This window comes from Drosophila erecta, unplaced genomic scaffold (assembly GCF_003286155.1).
Source record: "Drosophila erecta strain 14021-0224.00,06,07 unplaced genomic scaffold, DereRS2 tig00000021-arrow-pilon, whole genome shotgun sequence".
NCBI lineage: Eukaryota > Metazoa > Arthropoda > Insecta > Diptera > Drosophilidae > Drosophila > Drosophila erecta.
In genome coordinates, this window is record NW_020825198.1 from 14218721 (window position 1) to 14229622 (window position 10902).

Here is a 10902-nt window from a genome sequence, read left to right on the forward strand (position 1 = left end):
TTTAGTAACATCAGATTGTTCAAATTTAATGACTTACACAACTTCAATAGTTATTTCTACTTAACACTTACTAAAACTAAATCTAATGGTCCAATGGTAGGATTTCAGGATGGGCAAGTATGATATTGTATCACTTCTTCAGGTTGTGAAGTCGCACGTGCTTTTTTAAGCTCTTCTGGGAGAAAAACCCTTCTGGACACTGCGGGCATGGGTGGGGCCGAATCTTGTGACTTGTGATATGCTTGTCCAGGGTCTTTTTTAGGGCAAACCTGACGTCGCAGTGCGGGCATTGGTGCAGTGTTTTTGGCTCATCCGGGTTTCTATGCGTCTTCTCGTGACCCCGTAAGCTCTGCTGAGTATCATAGGCTTTGGGGCACTGAGAGCATTTAAATGGCCGATCATTATTATCCACGTGCCAAAGCGTATGTTTCATCAGAGACTGATTCGCACTGAAACCCTTGCCGCACTGGTCGCACTTGTAGGGCTTTTCCCCCGTATGGATGCGTAGATGACTCTTCAGGTGATGGTTGTGCGAGAAGGCTTGGCCGCACTCCTCACATTTAAAGGGTTTTATACCCGAATGGGTGCGCTGATGTTTCATCATGTTCGATTTCTCGAAGAAGGACTTGTCACAGTCGGGACACTTGAACTGGCGATCCCCGTTGTGGACCCGCAAGTGGGTGATCAAATGCTGGTTCTGAACAAATCCCTTGCCGCAGAGCTCACATTTGAAGGGCCGGTCTTCCTTGTGTAGCCGACTGTGCAACTTAAGACCAGAGTTTTTGGCAAAGGTTTGTGGACAGTCGGGACACTTATAAGGTCGTTCGCCAGTGTGCCTCTGCATATGGGCCCTCAGATTGCCTCTCGTGTAAAAGGTCTTTTCGCACTGCGGACATTTGTGAGCCTTTTCCTCGTCGTGGGTGTGCATATGCGACTTGAGAGTCGGACCGTGGGTATAAGCTTTCGGGCAGATGGGGCATTTAAAAGGACGCTCTCCAGTATGTCGGCGTCTGTGGGTCGTTAGCTGGGCGTTGGTACGAAATCCCCGTCCGCAGAAGTCGCAGAGGTGCGTCTTTTGTGTATCACCTTGCTTCCTATGCTTGGCAACGTGCCTTGCCAACGCCTTTTGCGTCGAGTAACTCTCTCCACACTCAGTGCACAGCAGTGATTGATTATTGCCGCCAATCGTTTTGCGATCACCATTGCCGGGAATCCAGGGTTCATCTTGGTCTTCAGTCGAACCAGCGGTCCATTGATCTGAATCTTCCTCTTCGCTTTCATTATTATTTTCATTTTCATCTTCAAAGGCATCGTCGAAGGTCTCCTGAATTGATATTTCATCTTCCGTTTTAATATCGCTCATTGTTACTACAAAATAAATAAATAATAAATTGGAGCAAGTTCTGGAATAGATTTTAGTAATACAATGGGAGTTCTTGTGAAAGTGTATGACATCGTTTTAGACCTACTTTCAAAAACTTCTTGCAACGGTTCACTCTCCTGACCATTAGTTGCTATCACATCGGTTGGCTCATCGACATCAGTCTTTACATCAAGCCGATTAGCATCCATTTCGGATACATTTGTGTCCAGAGGATCCTCGCAACCGACCATCTCGAAGGCTGTTAAAAGGTTCCTATCCCCTCTTCTGCAACGGGATCTACTCGGATTTGAGTTAGATTTGTCGAGCTGGAGGAGCTGGGAAAAGAACTGGAAACTCTGCTCACACTTGTGCCTGAAGTGAAAGGCATTTTGAGCGGCCACCAGGCAGGTAGGACAGATCTTTTGCGGCATTTCATCCCGTTTCACGCGACAGATCTCCGGCAGAATTGTGTTCAACATTTCCCAAATGGGGGGATCAGAGATCTCCGTGGAGAAGAGGTCCACCAGTATGGGTGAGTGTTCGGCACAGGCTCGGCAGTTCTTTCCCATGCTGACATCCACTGATCTTTCCATTTTTCTCGACGAGCTCCCAACCACAAGGGCCGGATTTTCAAAAGAATCAACAAATGTTGGGCTCTTGCCTTCCTGCCAAGTAGTCAATGTGAACGTATTCGAACAGAGTTGTCAACTGCTTCCGATATTAGCCGATAGTTAATAAGGTTTCCCAGTCGTGTGACTGGGAACAGTTCTGCGGTCTTCGAAACAGCGATGTCGATAGGTAAGATCTTATCATGTTAAAATAAAATCTAAAAAGTATGTGAAACTATATTTAAGACTTTTTCAATGAATTTTAATTATTTAGAGAATAATGTATATCAGCATATACATAATTTAAATTTAAAATTTAAATTTGAAAATCATGTATCATCAGCTTATACATGATTTTTAAATTATTCACCAAATTATATCACGTTATAAAAATTTGTATTTAGCATATGACATAACATAACAGCAGTGATTAATTTTTTCGTATATAAATTAAAATTATCTAACATTTCCATCAGCTGCAATTGTTCACTTTCACTTTCACTGTCACAGCCACAACAGTGACTCATCGGCTTAAAAATACCAGTGACTCGTCACGGACTCGCAGATATCGCTCATCTCTATCAGCTTTGAGCAAAATTAGTATCTTGTATTGGTCAAACAGACAAGCGAGCGAAGGCCTTTTTGTTGTCGTTTCTGGCAATGATTTAGGTCTTCATCAAGTGTTTTTAAGCTAAGCATAAAGTTTCACCCATCGCTGGACATGGATATCCTGGACATCGATGAGGCACTGAAGGATGATTCATATATGTGAGTGATGCACTCCTGTTGTTTCTGTTTCTGTTTCTGTTCCTGTTGTTGTTGCTGCTGCTGCTGCTACTGGCACTTCACAGGCAGAGGCATCGATGCTATAAATACTCATATGCCTGGTACTCCTTTGGCAGATTTTTGGCGGATAAGACCCACGATGACGTCTCCAACATATTGCAGCAGTGGAAGACGAATAATCAGCCGCCGTTGCAGCAAATGCACTTGCAGTACAACAACGAGGGTAAGCCTTTTCCACGCATACCGATGCACCCACTCGCACACAAACATACACACATGTGCAGCAATTCATGCAGTTGCGCTTTCTAAATCAAATTTGGGTTACACTGGCGGCTACGTTGACAAAGTTCAAAACGCATGTGGGCAGCTTTACTTGGCCAGTAGTTACCGCTGTCTTTCAAAGTGGCCGATTGCCATAATTGGCAACAGCGCCAATGTTATTGTTACGGTAATTAATCAAGTCTCAAACGCACATACACATGCACACACGCTCCCATTGCGAACAGCTGTGCGTGGTACGGCAAAATAATGAAGGAAAAAACTGGCTATGCTAATATGGCAAGAATCTCATATTATATGCGAACATTATTATATAAATCCAATTTACTTCCTGCCCAGCCAGCGAAAGTCAATCGAGCGATACGTAAATCACTTTAAATAAACAATTACCACCGAACTGAAGACGAGGATCAAAAATCGATTACGTGATTTAATGCGAGCAAAATGTTGTCATTCCAATGATTTTCCGAAGTGGAAAGCCAGAATTCTAATAAAACTATTTAAATTCTTAAATAGTTATTGCCCTAAATGTATATATATAAACTTGAGTAAATCTCAGTATACATAGATAAATAATGCATTCAGTGCAGTTTTCCAGTAAGTTTAAAATATAACATTTTCATTTAAATAACACGACGTGTAAGTGCATAAAACTGCGATTATAACGGTAAAATAACAAATGGTGTGCTGAACGCACCCAGTGCTTTTGCATTCCTAGCTTTTCAAGTGCTGCAAAACATCACTTGCCAAAGCGTCTTTTAGCTCTTAACCAACACCGAAAGAACGGTACATTTTGCGGAGAGTAGTAGTAGTGTGTACTGCATTTAACTACGGCGGAGTTTATTTCTTCAACAGAATTTGTTATTCTATTCGTTTCTTGAGAACTTCACGATGCGAATCTTGGTCCAAAATTCCAAATCCCACGAGCCGGGCAGCCGCCTGGGCGTGAATCTCAAGGCGCACGTGAATTCACAGTCGCAGCTTGCCGATCTGCGAAAAAATCTGAATGAAAAAAGTCAAATTCGAGAATACGTACAAAAGCTAATTGGAAATGAACAGCATATGGGATCCGTGCTGGACACGATCTCTTCCACCGAAGAGGAGCACCGCATGGTCACTGTGACCGGCTGGTCCACGGTGAACATCGCCAACTGCGCCGGCGTCTCCAATTCTTCCATTTTTTTGGCGCTCAAGTGGGTGCTGATGCCCATCAAGGTGGAGATATTCAACTTCAAGCGCAGCGGACCGGAAGACAAGATGGCACGTGGACAATTTCTAGTGGACAACCTGTTAAGCGCCAATCGCCTGAAACGCTTGCAAGAGGAAGTTGCCGTCCTGTACACGTGCCAGAAAATCGAGGTACGCGTCACACCCGGTCTGCCTAAATCAGTGATGAATGCCCAGATAACCGAGGCACTTACAACTGCCATGGAGGCGGCCATTAGATCACGCTATGAAGTGACTACACGCACCTTAGATCTCTCCAGGTTCCACGCCAGTCCGGAGTTGGCTCTGTACTTTTGTCCGCTGCATGTGGTCCAGCTGCTAGAAAGCGTGCTAGTTCTCTCAAGCCATATATTTCCCCAGGTGACCAGCATTGTAGTGAGCAACAATTATTTGTGCTCTCTGAAAGCCTTTGCTGGAATTTCCCAAGGCTTTGCCAGCCTAGAGCGCTTGGACATAAGCGCAAACAGGATTAAAGATTTGGGAGAACTCAATTACCTCAACAAGCTGAGTTGCAAGACCATCTTCTTGACAGGCAATGGTTTGGCCAAGCTAAGCGTAAACGACATGCGAAATATGCTTCCCCAGTTGAGAAATATCCATGGTTGCGTGCAGTCTGAGGAAAATACAAAAGTTGTTGATAATCTTCCGAAGTTTGAACGACTTCAAAGCGGTGGCACTAATGGCTTAATGTTTTGCCAACGCTTCATAAGTTCGTACTACAATATCTTTGACGATACCCAACAGCGTTTCAAGCTTAAGGATTACTACGACGACAAGGCCATTTTCTCGCTTAGCGTGCCGGTACAACTGGATTATGTCTATGCCTACAAACTGTACAACAGAAACCAGAAGCGCCAGCAATCCTCGTTTGCGCATAACGCCAAGTTACAAGTGGGCAGCGCTGCGTTGCTTCTCGCTTTAAGCCGCTTGCCTTTGATGCTTACAGACGTTCAGAATGTCGGGCTGGACATCCAGGTGTTTACTTCTAGTCTACGCATCTTTACGTTGACAGGATACCTTAAGGAGATATCCCCGGATATTTGGAAACCGCGACGCTTTCAGCGTACATTTGTGTTACGGATTCTGAATAGCCCAGGCTGGCTGATAACCAACGACATGCTGTGCATAACTTCCAATATGCCAGAGCGAAAGGAAACCATTAAATTTAAACCAGAAATTAATAAGTTAAATACCGAGCCTTCGGTAGAAAATATAAATAAACCTGCAGTCCCAGTCGCAAACTTGCCCAGCAAAACCAAGCCGAAAGGGAAAATTCAAATTTCAGGCCCCCTTTTAGGCGAAGAGGAGCTCGATCCTCTTAATAAGGCAGTGCACGAAATGAGCCTTTCAGCTTCCCAGATGGATATTCCCAGTGAGAGCATCGACGATATGCCACCACTAGTAGCCATTGACCGATTAATTAACACGACAAATTCTTTGGAAGAAAAGATGGAGGAGATCTTAATGTCGGATGAGGATAATTTCGAACTGGTCATTAATGAGGACGTCCTGATTGGATGTGATGATTTTTAAATATAACCTAAAAATACAAACAAATAGCTTTTAGAATCCTAGACACTATACATTATTATTCATTACATTAACGAGTACGAAACTCAAGGATCTAATTTATTTTAAAACTTTTATATTTTACGAAAGCCTTCAAACACAATTCAAAAACTTTTACCCGCCCAAAGCGCCGGAACCTGGATTTCGTAAGTACAAATAAGCAATTGAGCCTAATTTTGTATAATATGAGACCTTGTTTTTTCAGAGCCAAAATGGAGCGGGAAATGACAGCGGTGTTGGAACCGGAGCGGTCTCGGGTACCCCAGCAATGCTCCAGTTGGAAATTGGCGGTCTTGTCACGACAAATATGCACAAATCATTCCTGCAAGACACCTCACCGCCGTCTTCCATATGCTCCTCCATGAACACTGAACGGATGAACAACTCACTCATCACCTCGGCAGACTTTACGAACTTGAACTTCCTCCAATCCACAATTGGTCTTGAGCAGGATCCAAACCTAACCACAACACTAATCAACCAGACAACTGATAACATGGGAATAGGCGGCAACATAGGCGGATATACGCTCAGTGACATGATCCGGGATCGCAAGGCGCTGGAGTCGCTGACCATGTGCGAGGACGATGGCACCCTTATTAAAGACTCGCACATCGGGCAAATCGACGAAATATCGTTGACATTGAGCAAAACGGCTTCCGGCTGCAGCACCATGGACAACAGCACAGACAGTATGTCTATCCCCCTGGCCGCAGATCGAACGATGCCCGCTGTCATGCCGGCAGTTTGTCCAGCCCTACAGCGTACCATGATTTTGGGGGAGGAGATGATCGGCGACACCACTTTTAACCTCGTGGATAGCCTTACAACTTCTGCCCTGCAGTCAGAGTCGGAGTCTCTGCCAGTAGATGGAAATGCGACGTTCAAGAGACCCACTGGGTGTGTGGCTTCAGCAGACGAGACCCAGGTGCTAACAGGTCGGCAGATGAATACTACCTTTACCGACGCGTGCAACACTCCTGAGGGCCGATGTGAAACGCCCGAAAATGTAGACAGGAAGCTGGCCTTGCTAACCATGGAATCCTCCACGCCTCTTACAACAAACATGCGCTCCCACTGCTACCACAATAACAACAACAATAACAAGGCAGGATATACACCTACCCTAAAGGGACGGGGAGATATGAACCTTTCCCCAATTGTTAACGCCACACCGCAAAAACCTACTGGCACAGCACCAGGGCGATTAAACAACACGTTCGAGCCCGTGGCAAAGACAGCTCCGTTCAACGGCGAAAAGTTCGTGCTGGACACCATGGAGCTCTTGGAGCAGATCGAACAGCCGCTGGATGGCACTTATAACCTGCAAATGTCTGAACAGCACAGGCAGATGCAATGCGTCATGGACTTGGCCGAGGCGGAAGTGGAGATGCTGGCCCAGCAGGGCGACGAAGAGCAATTCGAGAATATGCTTGCTGAGCTGGGCAAGGTTAATCCGCTAAACGAGGAGCAACTGAAGATGCAAAAGTCCCTAGATACCATCAAACGGCGCTTCCACAGAGATGAGCCGGAGGCGGAGGAGCATGAAGAAGAATTGGTGCAGTCGGCAGCCGAAAAGGTGGAGACCCCAGTTCTAAACCAGAGCCACTCTAGCAGCAACAGCAGCGGCGGTGGTGGCGAACGCCTGCTCAGTCGTCGAAGCCGTCTCTACGACGATGTCAACCTTAGTGCAATGCACGGCAGCAATGGAAGCTCAACCAGCACCAACTCTGCCTCATTCATCGTCCAGCGTAGAGATATGCCGCAAGTGGAGCAGCCTGTACCAGATCCTGATCCCGAGCCAGCGGAAGAGCTTCCTAAGACCCAGGTGGCAGCAGAGACTGATCCGTCAAGCTATAAGCTGCCGGAGCGCAGAGAGCGGGATCGCGATCGCTTCAAGACCATTAAGATTTCGAAAGACATGCGACTGCAGCAGGAGATTATTGTGCCTTGTATAGACGATGAACCACAGCAACTCGAGGACGAGCAAAAGCAATTAGTAGAAGATGTACGGTACGAGGAGGAACAGCGACAGGGTTCGCCACCGGGTCGCCTTTCTCGTCGAGATCAGAGCACAGCATTTAGCAACAACGCAGAGGCTAGTGCGAGTAACTATCTGACCTACAAAAAACCCAAGGAGAAGAGCCTAATCCAACGACGTCCACTGCAGCAGGAAGCGCCCATAGCAGCGGAGCCAGCGCCTGCGTCGACTCTTCCACAACCGCGTTCCTTGTCCAGGCCTCGTTACATCAGTGGTCTGCAAAAATTTACTACAGTGAGCAAGGCAACTTCCGCCGGAGCCGGATTGAACGCCACTCCAGCTGCTGCTATGCCGACTACTGCTGCAGTGCCGGCCACCGGTAACGGCGAGCTGAAAAGTCCCATGGGTATTAAATCCAAATCGTTCCACAACTTGTCCTCAACGATAAGCGGCGTTGGCGCTGGAGCCCTGCCAAGACCCAGTTTGGGTGGTGGACTGCGGCGTCCGAGTGCGCAGCCTAGCAAACTGATGAGCGGATTGCGTGGACCAGCTCAAGCCCAAGAGGTAAGTTCCAGAAATTGTTCTATTATCGGCCGGTTTAAGTCTTATATTCTTGCTTTTCTAGGACGATTCCGCTGTATTCAAGGTGCCCAAATTGGTAAGCGGGCTGCGTGCTCCTGGCCTTGCTGCGAAACGAGCAGGGGCAAATGGCCTAGCTCGTCCTTCGTCTGGATATTACAGTCTGAGTGTAAAGAATGCACCAGAGGCAGACACACCTGAGGTTAGCCAATGCAAGATTTGTTTAGTGAACGATCAAGTACAAGCTGTTGTGCTTATTTTCCAAAATTTTGAAACTGCTAATCTCGGCGCTATTTATTTCAGAGCCTCTCCTCAGCCTCTTCGCGCGGCAGTCTCTATGGCCACAAGGACTCAGGTAGATCCGTTAACGGCGGAAATGTTCCTCAACAGAATCCACAGCACACCTTCGACATGCAGGCGCTCACCTCCAAGCTGACCCAGGTGACCACTGGAGCGACCGGCATACCGAAGCCCTCGGGATTGAGACCACCATCGCAAATAAAGCGGAGCGGTCTGCCGCGACCTTCCAGCATTGTTAGGCGCTGAGAGCTGATCACTTTCTCCGCCGCCGATTGTATGCATATGTCACATCCCCGCCTGAACCGAATTTCCATGTTATCCGTAAAATAGTCTATTCTTTTTGTACTTTGTGTTTAGCTCTATTTTTGTGTTTGTCAACCCAGCGTAGAAGCTCATCTTGCCTAGTGATTTCAAGGCACTAGCAACTATGATTATGAATTAATATTACGACAAATTATGCATTTAGTTGAACGATACAGAAATAGAGAACTTGGCGACTTGTAAAACATTTACGCACTCCCACAACCGCATACATTTATATATAGAACAAATACATCAACACGAACTTTGCCTTACGAACCATAATAAAACAAACGATTTAGGGGAAGAGAAAGAAAAGATTTAAGCGAGGAATAACGATAATGAATTGATAATAACTGTATATTTTTGTAAAGCGATGCAAAAATTCTACGAACGTTATTTTTTGTTGACGCGCGGGTGAAGCGGCAAACAAGCAAGCAAATCGAATAAATATTACTAAATAAAGAATATACAATAAGATCTGCTCAGTGGCCACTAAACCACAAAAAAGAACGAATGAAACCAAACTAAAATTGATAGTAACTGATAAGAGTATTGAGAAACGTGTTAAAAATCGAACTTACAATATTACCTATTATTATCGCATATATATACAAATACAAAAAAAAAAATAAACGATAGCAATATACATTGACTCATCAGATACTTAGACCAGAAGGTTAATGACCTGTTTATATTTTGCTATTACTAACCCCGAAACGAAAATGATCACACTTGTAATTTCATGAGGTGCACAGTATATTACTATACCCTTTGTATCCTAAAGAAAATTATAAGCTTCAGCTCTGCTGATGTGCTATATACATAAAAAATACATTTTTGTAAACCATTTGACAAATTCTGTTTTCAGTTAGTTTTGGTTGCCAAATTGAAAAGTGAAACTAAACTTTTGTTAGTTACCATCGAAAAATGTCTTAATAAATCTATGCCGTATTGTGCAAAAATTCAAATCCTATAAATCTTCAATCTATTGAGGCATTTGTCCATCACACATGCATATCCTAAGTTAAGTTTAGTGCGCATTGTTTAACCCTAGTATAGAATTAGTTTAATCTGTAAGCACCCTTCTATGGGGACAAGTATTGTTTCATCCTCATCAACTTACCAATAACCATCTAACTAATCCAAACCAAGCCTCTACTTTGTATCCTAGCGCTAACCCATTAAGCTTTAATCCTATTCGGTGATGATTTGCATGGATCGAATTTAGTTAGCCACTAAGACTAGTATGGATTATTATTTTTGCTAACGCTTTCATATGAGCCTTATAATGAATGCATCGGGTCAGATCCGTGTGGTTTTCCCAGTATCAAGTTAAGAATGAAACCGTTCCAGCAAGTCTCTTTTTGACCAAGCCAGACTTTCAAATAAAACCCAAGAGATTTGTGCTAAACATGTGTTCAACGTTTTTTACTGTACTTTATCCATTGAACTTGCAGATGCCCCACTTGCAATTCCTCACGGTGTTCGAGGCGGGACGACACCAGTTGTTCTTCCAGGAACAGTAGACCACCGTGTAAGTCACGGCAGGATTTGCGCTACTGGGACTCGTAGCAGACGCGTTGGTTGCGTTTGTTCCGTTGGTTGCGTTTGTTCCGTTGGTTACGTTGCTGGTGGCGTTCGATGATGCGTCCGTTGTGGGGGCTGGTACAACGTAGATCACTCGCCGCTTGAATCCCGCTGTGGCCTGGAAAAGAACGATGGCAGCCAGAGCACAGATCACAAAGTACTTCATCGTTGAAATTGTCTAAATGGTCCAGCACTTAATAAGTCTAAACCTCTCAGGTGGAACATTTATATGGCGCAATATTGGATGTAAGTTTCTGGTTGTGTGTGAAGAGCAGAACATCTGTTTGGAAGGCCAAAAGTTTGGAGGCTTTGTAGTAATA

The 10902-nt window shown here is 45.0% G+C and overlaps 4 protein-coding genes across 5 annotated transcripts; 2 read left to right on the forward strand and 2 right to left on the reverse strand.

Moving 5' to 3' along the window:
• Window positions 1-9: 9 nt before the first annotated feature.
• Window positions 10-2090, reverse strand: LOC6545560 (oocyte zinc finger protein XlCOF6.1). Of its 2 annotated transcripts, none has more exons than XM_001972650.3 (2): window positions 1470-2090; window positions 10-1368 (listed from the first exon to the last, which is right to left on the reverse strand). In XM_001972650.3, the coding sequence occupies exons 1-2, from the start codon at window positions 1954-1956 to the stop codon at window positions 131-133; spliced, it is 1725 nt and encodes a 574-aa protein (XP_001972686.3). In that variant the 5' UTR covers window positions 1957-2090; the 3' UTR covers window positions 10-130. The 2 variants fall into 2 exon arrangements, with proteins under 2 accessions (XP_001972686.3, XP_026832617.1); XM_026976816.1 differs by having other exon boundaries at window positions 49-1403; window positions 1470-1549.
• A 404-nt stretch (window positions 2091-2494) lies between these two features.
• On the forward strand, window positions 2495-9963 carry LOC6545561. The gene is made up of 6 exons (XM_001972651.3): window positions 2495-2739; window positions 2874-2980; window positions 5923-5978; window positions 6038-8377; window positions 8439-8594; window positions 8696-9963. Exons 1-6 carry the CDS (start codon window positions 2693-2695, stop codon window positions 8936-8938), a joined length of 2949 nt encoding a protein of 982 aa, XP_001972687.1. The 5' UTR covers window positions 2495-2692; the 3' UTR covers window positions 8939-9963.
• LOC26526110 (nuclear RNA export factor 1) lies at window positions 2976-5903 on the forward strand. The gene has a single exon (XM_015158733.2). The coding sequence runs from the start codon at window positions 3928-3930 to the stop codon at window positions 5794-5796; it is 1869 nt and encodes a 622-aa protein (XP_015014219.2). The 5' UTR covers window positions 2976-3927; the 3' UTR covers window positions 5797-5903.
• A 432-nt stretch (window positions 9964-10395) lies between the features above and the next one.
• LOC6545626 lies at window positions 10396-10799 on the reverse strand. Its single transcript, XM_001972652.3, has one exon. It carries the CDS (start codon window positions 10746-10748, stop codon window positions 10434-10436), a length of 315 nt encoding a protein of 104 aa, XP_001972688.1. The 5' UTR covers window positions 10749-10799; the 3' UTR covers window positions 10396-10433.
• Between the last annotated feature and the right edge of the window lie 103 nt (window positions 10800-10902).